Genomic DNA, 15,925 nt, shown 5'->3' on the forward strand with positions numbered 1-15,925 from the left:
GTTCGTTACATCAATGGACTGAACGTTTAAAGAGGGCTCGTCACACAATTGGGTCGCGAGGTGGTCGAGATTTATTTCCACCAGTGACCCCACTTTCTAGTTGAGCTAGCACAGTTTGTTCTTACCCCCATTTCAACCTGCAAAGGCAGCTCAGGTTCTCGCCAGCTTCGATGTAGTAATATGGGAAAGCTGGCAAATACTTGCTTTCTTTGTCATGAGTAACGATTTTACACTGAACCTCATTGCTTAGAGGTTTTAAATTATATTTATAATTGGTGCAGTGAGTCTGATAGCATTGCTTTATGGGAAGCGCATGAAAGGAAAACAGACATTCCACAGCGGTGGGCCTCAAGTGCTCCATCCTGCACTGAATATGAGTCAAGTTCAAGGTAACACTGCTCATTCCCTCGACTAGAGGCCTTATCAAACAGTATTTTGTTTTTTATTGGCTTAGTTCTTAATGTAGAAATATGTTCCTCTAATTATTTTCATAAATTATGAAGCTGAATGATCATAAACAAAAGCAAAAATCTACTGAGCACTTCCATTTTCCAGAAAACTTTACATAGCGCCCCATTTCCACTTAGTTTGCTTCAGATCCTTGTCTAGATCATTTAAGTTAATAAATACAACATCACCAAACCAAATTTTGAGTTAAACTGAGCTAAACTAACTGAAGTTGGATATTAATTCACTCAGAGAACGACAGGCATCCATTTTTGTTACGTAAATGTTCAAACATGTTGGATGCAAAACAACCAGAGGTGCACCAATTGCAATTTTTTGGCCAGTCACCAATCTTTAAAAAACCTGATTCGATTTTCTTTCTTTTCTTTTTTTTTTGTCTAAGAAATTGCTAAATATAGTGACTTTATGGTTGCCTAATTTTACAGTGCTTGATTTTCAGACCTTTTCAGAGGTAGATAAGATCGGTGGATAAGATTGGTTTGTTATGCAAGTATCCCAAAATTAAGGAAATTGAGGCTGTTTTACTGGTCAACTGATCTATCGGTGCACCCCTAAACTAACCCACATTAAAATGCACAAAATGGCAAATGGACACAGTCGACCAGTCGCCATGTTTCAGCTAAAAGTTTAAAAATAGTGGAATTTATCTCTAACTGCATTACCGTTACAAATGTGCTCAAAACTGCGTTAGTAATTGTCAAGAAAGTGTTTCCATTGCCGTTTGGCGATATAAAAAAAATTCAATACGGCCAAAAAAACTGATCATCCTAATGCCAAAACGTTTTTTTGTCGAAAAACAGTTTGTTTCTTTTTTCAAAATTGCTGTGTTTTCGTTGAGCAAATTTACTTTCGAAATGTCAACTTGCTCAATTATATGGTCAATGGAAACACAGCTACTGAAATGCTAAGTGACAATAATGCATTTCTTTACATTTGGTGTTATAAACACTGCAATTACTATGTTTAAGATATTATATAATACAGTGTGTGAAAGATTTAATGAGATGCATTTCGTGACATTTTAAATACAAGTCGACCATATTAAATTTATACTAGAGATCTGGGTTGGTGAGACATCTCCAACTTTCCACTTGGTATTGCAACTTTTCCTGATGTTTTTGTTAATTTTCCGTCCTTTAATCAAAACTTTGACTTCAAAACTTAATGATTTCAAACCCCTGATTTCAGCTTATTATAACGAAAAACATTGATCATACAAAAAAAGTCAAACAAATCAGTGACGATACCTGCACTAAGTGATGTGGTTCACCATTGTTCAGATTGCTCTATTTTTTCTTTAAATTGCCTTCTGTGATGTGTATTTGGATAGGTCATCAAGTTTAAAGACTCAAGACTTTTTTCCCCCTTTTATTTTAGAAAGAAATACAAACCTTTTCATTTTGTTTTTTGCAGTTATCAGTCGGTCAAATAATATCAAAACAAGAAGCATGTGAATAGTCCTGGTTTTTATCTACCTGTTTACAGTGTAGCTGCTAATGGGAGCCGGTGACCTGAATGTGTGAAGCAGATTGTGGAGCCTGTCTCAGGGCGAGCATACGTCACATTTTCCTTCATTTAAAATGCAATTCTGTCACAAGCTAAGCTCCAAAAGCTAAATATATTTCCACATATCGTTCATTAGTCAGTGGCTGGAGAATACCCAAAAATGTAAAAAGAAAGAAAAAATTACTTTTTCTGTTATTTTTCTTCTTCCTTGGCTTGCTTTTCCTAGCATATGTTCCACATCGCTTGCAGTCACAGCTTTTGCTTTTTGATTTAGGACCAGCACATGGATTTGCAGTCATTATTGCGCGTGTCGCATAAATCCCGTATGGCATTTTAGACATTTCTGTGGCTCGGTTTTTGAATGTGCATCTTCTCGTGTGTCAATAGGAGCATGCAGAAGCTCACACAGCTGGAGAGGTTGGACCTGGGGAGTAATGAGTTCACTGAAGTGGTAAGTAGCTGTCAGTCTGTCGCTGCCCAAAGCACTCCACCTCTCCGGAGGTGACAGCATCTCCCCGCTCTCTTAATTAGCTTGCTTTCTTTTTTTCGCTAATATTTTATAGTAAAGCTGTAAAATGTTGCGTATCTTTTCCAACAAAACTTTTAAAAGTGTTTTCTGATCTGTAGCCTGAGGTGTTGGAGAATCTGAATGGACTCAAGGAGCTGTGGATGGATGGGAACAAACTGACTTTTCTTCCTGGGGTAAAAAAAACAAAACAAAACAAAAACAAATTTGAGTTGTGTTTTCAGCAGATTTCACCGAAGCTGTCCGTCAAATTTACGTTTTTCCTTCTTTACGTAGAGCTTTTCTTTTCTGCTTGAGTGTGTCTAAAAAAGTGCCCTGAAAATCTCCAGCGTTTCCTTTTTTCTTTCTTTTTTTCTTTTTTTTTAGACGTTAATGATTCATCCCAATGTATGGATATTCAGAATTCATTTTATGAGATCCTTATTTTTCATCCAAATGGCCCTGCTTTGCTGTAAAGTGGGTCAGAGCATTAGTTCTGCTGGCAGCATTTCAGCAGCATCAGCTGTAATCACAGACTGGCCTTTTATTAGCAATGAAGTCCGTCAAGCATATAAAATGAAAGGGTTGGCTGCAAATCTTTCAATACATGTGAAATGTGTGGGGGTTTTTTTGCTTTCAAAATATGAAACTTCAGACTAGTGAATGTATTTCACAGCTAAGATTATGTTTTTCTTAACACCCTCTTCTATCTATGATTTATTGATTAATTTATTTATCTTTTTCCACATGCCGCCTCCCGTCCATCCAGATGCTGGGGATGCTGAAACAGCTGGTTTATCTGGATGTGTCGAAGAACAACTTGGAAATGGTGGATGAAAAACTCTCCGGCTGTGAGAACCTGCAGGACCTCCTGCTCTCAAACAATACCCTCACACAGCTGCCCGGCTCCATTGGTGAGGATTACAGTTCGCTTGCACCTTGTTCAATAAAAGTCTGTTACAAAACGTATAAAGCTTTTGGCGGCTGAATTCCTATCTGGGGTGTTTTCTAAGATTTCCTGTGTGGCTAAAGTGCATTTACTGTGAATACCACCAACTTTCTCAACACACTTTCTTTCTTTTCAATTGTATCCATAAGATATTTATTTTTATTCCAAATATAGAGGTACTTGTTAACCCACGTAAAAACTAATTTATCACAAAAGTCACCATATCAGCAGGGTTGCTACTGAAAACCTTAAAAAAAAGGATTGTGTTTTTTTCAATCTAGATAAGTATGGAAAAGGATTAAATTTCCAGAATTTATTAATTTACCAAAATCTTAAAGAATCTGAATTTCTGGAAAATATAAAACCTTAATTGATTTATTAGATTTTTGTTTTATTATTGACAGAGAACCCCCACATAAATGTGCATTTCTTTATTTTCTCCTATCCCTCCTGGTTGATGGTTTTTGGCTGAAAGTGTCTTAATCTACTGTTGAGGTGCCAATTGAACAAATCTTCGAAACTCCCATTTTTCCAAATAAAAATGGAAAAGTCTCATAGACTTTGTAAAAGTCTCATAGATTCTGGATTTAATCTGACAGATCTCAAGTATTTTTAGATTTTTAAAAATGAGCTGATCTAATTGTTTCCAAATGGCAAAAAAACTGTGAAACAGCCCTTCGCCACAGTGTTGTAATAAATGCTGGCTTCATATTGTTCTGATAGGACAAACTAAATTAGGTCTTTACTCTGATCTGTAGGATGATACAGGAACCTTGCAGGAAAATCCTAAAAATTGTTGGAACTTAAGATGAAAAAAATACATGAAAGTATTTATCCTGTATTTCTTTGTCTGGGTGAATATTTGCAGTTTTCATACAAAGATTATAGTCAATCATAATCATGATTTTTAAAGCAACATATTGACTTTCTTCCAGTGTTTGCTACTTAAAATTAAAAAAGTGCATCACACAGCTTTGGATAGATGGATAGAAGCACATAATTGTGTGTTTACACAAATATTGCATCAAAAAATAAAAGTAGGTAATGATAACAAATGGAATTTACCAATTTGGTGAATTGGTTTGGTGTTATATTGGGAAGATGAGGTGTATTTTTTTATTTTTTAAAAGTCAGAGTTGGAAAGTTGCTGGTTCAGTCCTAGCTTCCTGTTCTGCCTTCTGTTGATGTGCACAAGGGCAAGGCACTAAACAATAAGTCGCCTACCAATCTGTATGAGTGCGATTGAGTGATGTGGCTCTAATATAAAGTGCCATTGATCTTTGGCATAACTAGAAAGACACTATATACCAATTTACTGGCCACTGTTATGCTGGATGTGATATTTCAAGTTAACAACTTGCAAGAATTCAGTGCTATTTAAGATAACAGTGGAGGGGGCAAAACTTGAAAAAGAACAGAGGAAGGTTCCTGTTAAGTGGGACAGTCACAGAGCTGGCTTACTTATGGAAGGATGGATGATTTATGTAACAGTTCAAAATATAGAGCAGCAGGCACATCTCCAAGTTAAAGATTTGAAAGAAATATATCAGAAAAAAAAGTTAAAATTTTGTCAAATCTGTTACATTGATTGAGTCGCTTCCTACTGCTGTCTGTGTCAGAGCTGAGTACTTCTAAGCTTAATACAGTATTGATGTCGGTATTAGCGAATCTAATTAACTGCTCTAATGGAGCCTCCTCTTTGTGGTTTAACAGCAAGTGATAATCAATAACTATCCTGGATTGTTGTCTTCCTCTTCCTGATTCCGGATCTCTTTTTTCCTGTCTTAAGGCTCTTTCAAGAAACTGACGACGCTGAAGGTGGACGAAAACCAGCTGATGTATTTGCCGGACTCCATCGGAGGGTGAGTGTTGAGTGTTGCGGCAGTAGCTTTGAAATAATCGCCAGAATAAAACCAACGAGATCAGTGGATTATTGTTCTGTTTCCATCATCCGGTCACTGATCAGATAAACTCCGGGGGTTAAATCAGATATTCCCACAGAACATTATGATTGTGCTTCTTTTGAATTGTTTAATATATTAAATTCCTCCTGTAATGGTTTGTACTTTGTGGACTAAATCACATTAATTGAGTATTGTGGTTTTGTTGCAAGACTGTTCTGAGAAGGAGCTCATGGTGAATCCTCAGATTAATTTCGAATCGACTGAAACAGTTTTAACTTTTCAGAAGTTGATCTCGTGCTCAGCAGACAGATACATGTAATTGCTGCTGAATATTGGCGCATATAGTGACTCTCGATCTACTGCAAAGATAGAGTACAAAGATAAAAATCTATTTAACACCATTTCAATCCCACATCCATCAAATACTTAAATCTACCTTAACCGACAAATACATTTGCAGCTGCAAAATAATTTTTTTCCCCTTTTTATTGTTTCCAAACACTGTCAATTATCCCATATGTCAGAATGCATTTCCTTGTGTGCTTTGACACAGATTATGTGACAAAGCCCATGATTTAGCTTAATCCCCTGGAAGGATTTTAGTCTCCGCAAGCTCTTTTTCTATTTTTTATATTTTTTTTATTTTTCGTTTAGACTTTTATGTTTTGTTTGATAAACTCCCTTTGCTCTGTGATTTTGGTCAGAGTTGTGTTAACCAGGTCCTTTATGTTCAAATTAAGCTCTAGTGTCAAAACAGATTTCTTCCATTACTAATTGTTTTTGTTTTTTTTAGAGTGATTTAGCAATTAATTGAACATTTGTCCATCATATCATGACAATATAACAAATATTAATATACAACAAAAACTCTTCTCAAACATTAGTAAATGTTATTTATAGAATATATATGAGTCAATACCATGTTTAAAAAAACTAAAACTTGCCTTAAATACAGCTGCTTGTTTTTGGAGTGTGTCAGCTTTATGCATCTAGAAATTAATTTTTTCAAAATGTTTTGATACAGATTTAAGGATGAACCGATTGCAGTTTTCTTGCCGATCACTGGTCTTGAATAAGCCTGACCTGCCTGTTCCGATTTTGCATGATTTTTATTCTTTTATTTATTTATTTGTCTGAAAAACATCAATTGCTTTCTCTTTGCCTCTATTCCATAAAGACCCAACTTATAAAGTGCATGACACCTCAGCAGCTTTTCTTGACTTATTGTTTTATACCAGTTTTCAGATTTTTACAAGGGGTGTACCGACATGTCGACCCCAATTTCCTTCGTTTTGGGAGATCGTCAATCGGCCGATACTTACATGTGAAGCCGGTCTTATCCATTGACCTCATCTACCTCAGAAAAGGTCTAAAAGTCAACCACAGTCGTCTTTTGCTCTGCTGTGAGAAAAAGTTGACTGACAGACTGGTTCACCAGGTCGTGTCTACATGTTTTCACTTAACAATACTGTCGTATTGTCACTCTGCTGTTGCCAACTCATTGACTTTCTTTGCTATATTTAGCAACATTTCAGACAAAAAAAACAACATTATGGGCCAAAATCAGAATAAGTTTTTTAAAGATCCATAATAGACGATAGGCCTGAAAACTGCAATCGGTGCACTCTTAAGTTTTACATTTACAATTTTCACAACTTTGTGTTCACATACAACCCCGAGTACATTAGCTTTATCTTGTGGTTGTAGCATATCAATAAAATGTGAAAAAGGCGACTTTTGCAAGGCACTCAACTCAAATTAATGTCTGCATCAATGGAAACACACTTTGGTTAAAATCCTCCCGAATCGCACCAACAGACTGACATCTATCGACGAGCTGGACTGCAGTTTCAACGAGATCGAAGCCTTGCCCGCGTCCATCGGCCAGTGTGTCAGCATTCGCACTTTTGCCGCCGATCACAACTTCCTCTCCCAGCTTCCCCCTGAGGTGAGCATGTTCATCGGTTCGTAAATCACCGTCAGTCCACTCAGCTGGCTGCGCCGGCTCATCGCTCACGAGTTCCCCGTTTGCTCCCCTCGCAGCTGGGCAGCTGGAAGAGCGCTACGGTGCTGTTTCTGCATTCCAACAAGCTGGAGTCTTTGCCCGAGGAGATGGGCGACATGCAGAAGCTCAAAGTCATCAATCTGAGCAACAACAAGTGAGTCTCGACCTCGTTTGTCGACTTACAGGAATTGGTTTCGCTTCTGTTCTTGGCTTCTGATGATAAACGCAGTCATATCCTTTTGGAAAATGCAGTTATTTTATCTGAAATTAAACCTGCTTTAATATCGCTTCATGATTTTGTTTTTTGTTGGGATTTTTTCTGCTACAGGTTAAAGAATCTTCCTTACAGTTTCACTAAACTCAATGAGATGACTGCAATGTGGCTGTCTGAGAACCAGGTGAGCCTTTTTGCCTTATGATTAATTGTGATGAATGGATTATTGAAATAATCATCAACTAATTTAGTAATCAATTAATTCTTAATAGTAGTATGCAAACTCAAAAAAAGACCAATTACTGAAAAACGACAGACTTGGAGCATAACTTAGTTTTAGCTTAACCTTGTTCAAATTCTGTAAAGAAAAAAAGTGATCCTATTAAGCGCTTTTTGCTAGCCAATTATTAATCCAGATATTAACTACAGATTAACCCTACACTGCATTAATAAGTCAAGCAGAAACAGCAGAGATTTTCACACGTTAGGATTTTATTTTTTTTTAGCATCGAATGCATATTTTGTTAAAACATTATCAAGCATTCATAAAGAAATGCTATGTTATTGCAATTTAGGCAATAAAATGTTATTTTAAAAAAGAGCAATATTTGTACTTATTTGTATTTTTTATGTATTTCTAGTATTGTATAGCTGAAGTGGTTAAATGGATACAGTAGTCTGCAGATTGTGGCAAGTTTTTTTTTATCCAATTAATCGATTAATCGCTAGAACTAAAATAATTGTTAGTGGCAGCCCTAATGAAATCCGAACCATCAGATGGTCCATGTAACTTGAAGTGAAAGAAATCCACAGTGAACCCAGAAGGTGAAACCAGGAGGCCCAAATGCATTAAACCACTTCCTGGATATTGGATCTAGACATGCAGGTCAGCCGCAAGTGACACCCAAAACCCTGTCTTAGGACTGTAGCAGGATGCTAATGGATGTTAGAAAATGAGATCCTTATCCTAGATGTTTAAGGGAAGCAGGGGGGAGAAACGGGGGGAATCTCCACAGAAACCCTGGTATTTGCCATGTTTATCTGAATGACACTGAAGCGGTTTGTGAGATAAGGCAGCAACAGTCAGCTAGAGGCAAATAAAATAAGGATAGCAGACTTGATAAAACGCACCTCTACACATTATGCCGTCGCTTGGAAGCCATCACATTTGTGAAAGCTTCATTTACTCATATAAAACAGAGTTTAAGAGCAAAAACTCTACCTTTTGTCCGCGGAGGCATAGCGATGTTAGAGAGGACTCTGTATTACACAGCTGAATAGGTGTTGGGTTTGTCTGGTGCATAAATATTTACACATTACAGTCTACCTCCCACAAGATCCTTGAATAAATTATTCATGCCAATTCATCTCTGGGGTGGACTATTCTAAGACTCTGTTAAACTACCTTGACAAATCACCATCCCCAGGAGCTTGCAGGCATTTTAAAAAATGCCACAGCAAATGTTTTTGTACAGAATCAGCTGCTAGAATGACATGAAGATACTTATACAACCCCTGGCAAAAAGTATGGACTCACCAGTCTTGGATGAGCACTCATTCAGACATTTCATGCTGTAAAACAAACTCAGATCAAAAACATGATACAATATTAAGGTCGTTCCAAAGTGCAACTTGTTGGCCTTCAGGAACACTCAAAGAAATGAAGAGAAAACATTGTGGAAGTCAGTGAATGATACTTTTATTGACCAAGCACAGGGAAATAAATATGGAATCACTCAATTCTGAGGAAAAAAGTGTGGAATCATGAAAAACGCATAAACAAAAGACCATTCAAAATACATCACTAGTATTTAGTTGCACCACCTTTGGCTTTTATAACAGCTTTCAGTCTGTGAGGCATGGACTTGATGAGTGACAAACAGTATTCTGCATCAATTTGGTGCCAACTCTCTTTGATAGCAGTTGCCAGATCAGCTTTGCTGGTTGGACCCTTCTTGTGGACCATTTTTTTCAATCTCCACCACAGGTTTTCAATTGGGTTGAGATCTGGACTATTTGCAGGCCATGACATCGACTGAATGTGTCTTTCTTCAAGGAATGCCTTCACTGTTTTTGCCCGATGGCACGATGCATTGTCATCTTGGAAAATTATTTCATCATCACCAAACATCTGTTCAATTGAAGGGATGAGAAAACTGTCCAAAATGTCAATGTAAACTTGTGCATTGATAGAAGAATTAACCACAGTCATCTCCCCAGTGCCTTTGCCTGACATGCAGCCCCATATCATCAAGGACTGTGGAAATTTGGTTGTTTTCTTCAGGCAGGCCTCTTCATAAATCTCACTGGAACGGCACCAAACAAAAGTTCCAGCATCATCACCTTGTCCAATGCAGATTCTTGACTCATCACTGAAGACAACTTTCATCCAGTCATCCACAGTCCATGATTGCCTCTCCTTAGCCCATTGGAGTCTCGTTCTTTTATGTTTAGGTGTCAATGCTGGTTTTCGTTTAGCTTTCCTGTATAGAAATCCCATCTCCTTTAGGCGATTTCTTACGGTTCGGTCACATACATTGACTCCAACTTCCTCCCATTTATGCTTCTTCTGTTTAGTTGTACTTTTTCGGTTTTCAAGACAAATGGCCTTAAGTTGTTTGTCTTGACGCTTTGATGTCTTTCTTGGTCTACCAGTACGCTTGGCTTTAACAACCATTCCATGCTGTTTGTATTTGGTCCATATCTTGGATACAGCTGACTGTGAACAGCCCACATCTTTAGCAACCATGCGTGAAGGGTTACCTTCCTCAAGAAGTTTCACAATCCTCTCTTTTGTTTCAAGGGACATTTCTCTTGTTGGAGCCATGGTTCTCACCACTCCACTTCGTCCAGCAGCCCTCCAAGGTGTCATGACTGCAGGTGTTTTGAACTGCACACTAACGGGCACATCTAATCTGGGGCAGGTGTCCATTTAGGGAAAGGAAATAGACTGGGTGTGTCCTTTTTTTTCTACCTCCAATTTGAGTGATTCCACACTTTTTTCCTCAGAATTGAGTGATTCCATATTTATTTCCCTGTGCTTGGTCAATAAAAGTATCATTCACTGACTTCCACAATAGTTTCTCTTCATTTCTTTGAGTGTTCCTGAAAGCCAACAAGTTGCACTTTGGAACGACCTTAATATTGTATCATGTTTTTGATCTGAGTTTGTTTTACAGCATGAAATGTCTGACTGAGTGCTCATCCAAGACTGGTGAGTCCATACTTTTTGCCAGGGGTTGTATGTAGACAAAAATTGCACCTAAAGCTTAAATCTAAGATGAAAGGATAAAATCATCACATGGATACATATGAGCAGATGCAGAAAGCTAGCAACGATCTGACAGTGAGGTGTCTTAATGCGGCATCGGAAAACTTTTTGACAGGAAAAGACACCCAGAGGTTCCTGGGAAATGTCCTTGTCAAAACACATCAGAGGTGAGGAAACTCAAACTCACCAGCTTCAAAGAGGAGGCAGACTAGTTCAGAGTACAGTAGCCATGGTAATTTAAGCCTAACATGTTTACGGAGTGGCAGCGAAAGTCTTTGAGAAACGTATATTTTAACTTGCTGCTTCACTGCAGTCGAGAACTGTTTAATAGGCCACAATAGGCTAAGGTACTGAGAACATAGATCAGTTTTTGGCCAATGCTGTAATTTGTATTTGGATCCTGTTTAATAGTTTTACTGTAAATGTTATTTATTTTTGGAACAGAAAAAAACTTTAAGCTTTTTAAATTGGAAACTGAAGGAAAAACAGGAAAAATGTATGAAAGCAAAGACATTTGAGGCTGATTTCTAATATCCGGTGTAATTTTCTTTTGTAAAGCTTTGATTTGTTGATGCATTCAAAATACATTTTTCTAGCCTCTTTGTGGCAAATTGTTCCCAGTCACTTTAAAGCTGGATTTTACTTTTCCAACCACCTTTAGCGTTTTATATTAGCAACCAGCTTTCCCACATTTAAATATATGGAAGACGACTCTTTTTCCTTACTGAAAAATCTGTTACAGATCAGGTAAAACTGCAAAAGTTTGGGCTTGCGAAGAAGTTCAAAAACAAACAGAAGGTTTTTGTTGTTGCTGCCTCCAGGAACGGCTGACGTGATTCAATAGGAATTAATTTCCTTTTTAAAAGTTTCTTCTGAATTCACCTTTAAATGCATCACTTGTACTTAAAATTGCTAAAGTCTGACTTTTCTTCCTTCAGTAAAAACATTCACACTGAAGAGCGTTGTGGTTCAGTGCAGCGCCTTCAGATGGGATTTTAAGTTTCTGACCGTTTACGCGTAGAGCAGATCAAGTCGAAATTAGTCTGTGTTGTCAATACTCCGCACTGAACTGAGTGTCCACTTTAAAAAATAGAAACTGTAACTTTGTCATTAGTGGCGACAGAGCAGAAGTTTGGCATTCAGTACCGTTTGTTTTGTTTTTATGACTTTATGTAGTAATTGTATATAGGGTACATGGGGATTTGTATATTTTATGAAATTGAGCAGGTGAGCTTTGTTAATGTACCTGCTCATGATGGAAACTAGCTCCAGCTAAATCTGGTGCAAAGCATCTTATATTAATGCCATTGTTTTAAATAAAGTAATAAACTAAACTAACAGCCTATTTCTTAGGGCATTTCTACTTAAAACCTTTGAAATTTGACATATTGAAGAAGTCAGTATGGAACAAAAGAACTAATATCACTGGAAACGGTGAACTTGTTTTAAAGAATTAAGCCAACAGTTTGTCACCTTTGAAAGCTGCCTTGTTGCTAACATGCGTCTACAAACACAAGCTGTTGCCAGAGTGGGAAAGGTGAAAAAAATTGTAACTGTCCTAAAATAATTTTTCTAAATTGAAAACTTTTAATCTTAGTTATTGCTTGGTGACTTATTTGCTGTATTTATCAACTTTTCAGACAAAATAAAAATGGTGTCAGGCCAAAATTTCAATTTTTTTTTTTAAATATTGGTGATCGGCCAGAAAACTGCAATCTGTGCATCAGTACTCGCACAATCTTTGATTCTTTTGGTTTAGAAAGATGTGAAACAAAGTTGATGCTTTACACCTGGGAGAAAGTAAAATAACATTTAATTTAATTTTGCTAATTCTCCGTTGTGGCTGCAACTTCTGACAACGTATCTGCTTTGGCATCACGTCGTCCATCTTTTTCATGCTGCCAAAGTGAGGAATCCCCACAGCGGCCCTTTTTTCCCCTCTTTTTTTCATTGAGCCTTTGACAAACAGCTGCTGACTCTAGATAGATGACCTTTTTTCTTTCTGTCTCCCACAGTCAAAGCCCCTGATCCCCCTCCAGAAAGAAGAGGATCCGGAGACCCATAAAACCGTGCTGACCAACTACATGTTCCCCCAGCATGCAGAGGACTGTGAGTGCTCCACAAGACTCGTAAAACCTAACGCAGTGTCGTAAAAAATGTCTTTTCGCTTAGATTAAATTTGGTTAGCCATTGCACTGCCCGGACTAAAGTGGTCATGTTTGTTTTCACAAACCTATGGGTGACCTACAAGGATCCCCGGCTGCATGTTTGATGAGCGTTGGTTACCCGAGGCGGCAGAAGAAACCCGAGTGGCTGTCAGGCTTCCATCTGTTGCTTTGCTTTTGGTTTCTCTTGCAGCCAGATAGCATGCAGCTGACCCTGTTGCATCTCAGCTTTTGAGTAATTAGAGGTTCAGGATCTACACGCTTACGCTCCCGAAATGGTCAGAAGTCAAAAACTTTCTTCTCCGCTCTTGTTCTCATTTTCCCCCATAGCAGCTGTTTGTTTTGTTTTGTTTTTTTGTTTTTTTTCCGAACTGCTGGAATTGGTGACCACTTCAGGGCAACAGTACAGTTTTACAACTTCTTTTGATAAGGGGGGCGGGGGGAAATACACACAAAAATGACTCATATTACTCGCTGAACCTTCTCATGGGTTAACTACAGTTCTCAATAAAGTTTTCTCTCAACTGAGAGAAACCAGATTAGATCACCTCAGTGACTTTTCTACACATGAAAGGGTAGGCTCGTTGCTAAATTGAGGCCGAACATTATTTTAACATAGGAAAACCACACAGGTTGTTTTTTTTTTCTTTCCAAAGTGTTTAATGCAACTGTGAACTGTCTGCCTGCATGCTCTGAGGTCACACTATGACCGATACACAGGTGCAAAATCTATTCCTAATCATAGGCAGCTGCAGTAAAAAGCTGCTTGCTGCTTTAAGATGAGTTTGCAGAGTCTCAGGAAAGCAGAGTCACTGTTTTAACCACTTGTTTACATAGTTGCGGCCTTGTTTTCCTACTGTTGCATTTATATGTTAATGCATAAGGGTGGCTACAGCTGAATGTATTGTTTCATAAACTAAAATAGCCCTGTTTTGTTCAGGTACTGCATTTATGTGAAATCTTCAGCTATTACCACCTCCATTCTGCCTTGCTTTGACTTATCAAATGCTGTCACAGTGCCATCTGGTGGTGAAAATTAAGCTTGAACTACCAAGTTTGACTTATATATATATATACAGTATATATATATATATATATATATATATATATATATATATATATATATATATATACACACACACACAACTAATCAGCCTCATGGCTTCTGTTATGCTTTAGTTATCCCTAGCAGTGACTCTGAAAACTTCAATCCGGCTCTCTGGGAGGAGCAGCGCAAGCAGCGAGCTCAGGTGGCCTTCGAGTGCGACGAGGACAAGGATGAGAGAGAAACACCGCCAAGGGTTAGTGAAGCACGTTTGTTTATGTTTGCATGATTCGTAATAAGTTTGGGGGGTCATTTAGGAGAACTATTATTAAAATGTTGCTTCCTTTGCAAAAAGAGGTTAAGAATTAGTCTTGTTTAATAACTTACATTTCTTTAAAAAGGTGGCAGTATTATGTAAAATTGACTTTTTTTGAGCTTTCCATCATGTTACAATGTCATTCCCTCATCAAAAACATACCTGGACTGTTACCTTGATGTTTGAGAAATCCTTTAGTCTCCCGTGGCAACCATTCAGCTGTGCAAAATGTCTAGGTGGACAGAGCACCACCTACAAAGACACTTTGATATGAGCATTTTTATAACAGAAGGTAACAGAGTGACTTGATTGTGTTGTAAAATGTCAAACTATGTGCCTGGAAAATACACAGTGCTGCCCCTTCAACTGAGCTCTCCTTTGGAGCTAAATGTGATATATCTTTTAGATTTTTCAGATATCACTCGTAATTAATTTCTTATACTTAAAATATTTTTTGTGGTCTCTTGTAAAGATTTATAACTGTAAAGTTTATAGAAAATTTAAATCCGGAAAGATACAAAAAAAAAGAAAAGGCTGCGTTTTGAATACTGGAACATCCCTCCCTCCTGAGGCCTCTGGGTTTTTGCAGGGTTCTTTTTCTGACCGTTTTCTGCTTTAGTCTTCATTACTAAAGCAGGAACTAGGAGCTAAAACCTTTCAGAGGAGCTGAAAGTTTTTTGCTCCTCTGTTTCATATCAAACGTCAGCCTTGGCTGGGATAGTAGTAGTTTTAATCACATAGGTTGAGACTTCCTCAACACACGAGGACCCCAGCATGATAATCTTTGTTTCACTGTTTTCATAAATATTTGCTGCACATGCAAATAACGAAAGAGCTGAGCAGGCCACAGAATTGAATAAAGGAGAAGCAGAAGGGATTTGGTTTCTCAGAAGTTGTACTCTGTGCTGCAGTTAAAGTTCCCAAACAAATATAGCAACCTTTGTTAATATACTGTCATCTGTTGGACTTCCAGGATCAAGACTGGACTCATTCACCAAATAATCCCCAAAATTTTGACTAGCAGTAACAAAGCTTTCTGACAAAACTCTTGGGTCACTGCAAAAACAAAAAATCTGAAGTATTTTTGGTTTCTAGTGCAAACATCCTAGTATACTTTAAAATAAGACAAAACTAACTTACAGATAAATTTTCAGCAAGGTATCAGAGCTTGTTTTAAGTCAGTAATCCCTAAATATTGATGGAAAAAATACTAGTTACAAGTGTAATAATCTGCCTGTGGAACAAGACATTTTAACATATAGTATAGGAAAAATATCTTGTTCCACTGTCAAATTATTTCACTCATACTTTGTGTACTTTTTCGTCATTATTAAGAAATTATTGACTTAAAACAAACTTATATTTCTTTTTGAAAAATGACTTGTAAGTTAATTTTGTTTTATTGTAAAGGCACTAAGGTATTTGCACTAGAATCTAAACCAAAAATACTTGGTAATATTTTGTGTTTTTGCCGTGTAAAGCTGTTTGAGTCGACCAACTCAAGAGTCGTTAGATCCGCGTGTGAATGAAGGACTGCCAGCGGTGTAGTGGCTTTGTTTGACCAAAGACAGTCTGGT

General features: G+C 37.6%; 1 protein-coding gene across 4 annotated transcripts in view; it reads left to right on the forward strand.

Annotated features, from left to right (window-relative positions):
• The window catches only part of erbin (erbb2 interacting protein), a 64,191-nt gene that overhangs the window by 36,450 nt on the left and 11,816 nt on the right, over positions 1-15,925 (forward strand). For all 4 annotated transcript variants that reach the window (XM_032568952.1, XM_032568954.1, XM_032568953.1 and 1 more), the window contains 9 exons: positions 2,362-2,425; positions 2,602-2,676; positions 3,249-3,393; positions 5,218-5,290; positions 7,151-7,280; positions 7,376-7,491; positions 7,666-7,735; positions 12,838-12,931; positions 14,167-14,288. In XM_032568952.1, the coding sequence (XP_032424843.1) occupies positions 2,362-2,425; positions 2,602-2,676; positions 3,249-3,393; positions 5,218-5,290; positions 7,151-7,280; positions 7,376-7,491; positions 7,666-7,735; positions 12,838-12,931; positions 14,167-14,288 (889 nt within the window). The remainder of the gene's footprint in view (positions 1-2,361; positions 2,426-2,601; positions 2,677-3,248; positions 3,394-5,217; positions 5,291-7,150; positions 7,281-7,375; positions 7,492-7,665; positions 7,736-12,837; positions 12,932-14,166; positions 14,289-15,925) is intronic.

Source organism: Xiphophorus hellerii, chromosome 8 (assembly GCF_003331165.1).
Source record: "Xiphophorus hellerii strain 12219 chromosome 8, Xiphophorus_hellerii-4.1, whole genome shotgun sequence".
Taxonomy (NCBI): Eukaryota; Metazoa; Chordata; class Actinopteri; order Cyprinodontiformes; family Poeciliidae; genus Xiphophorus; species Xiphophorus hellerii.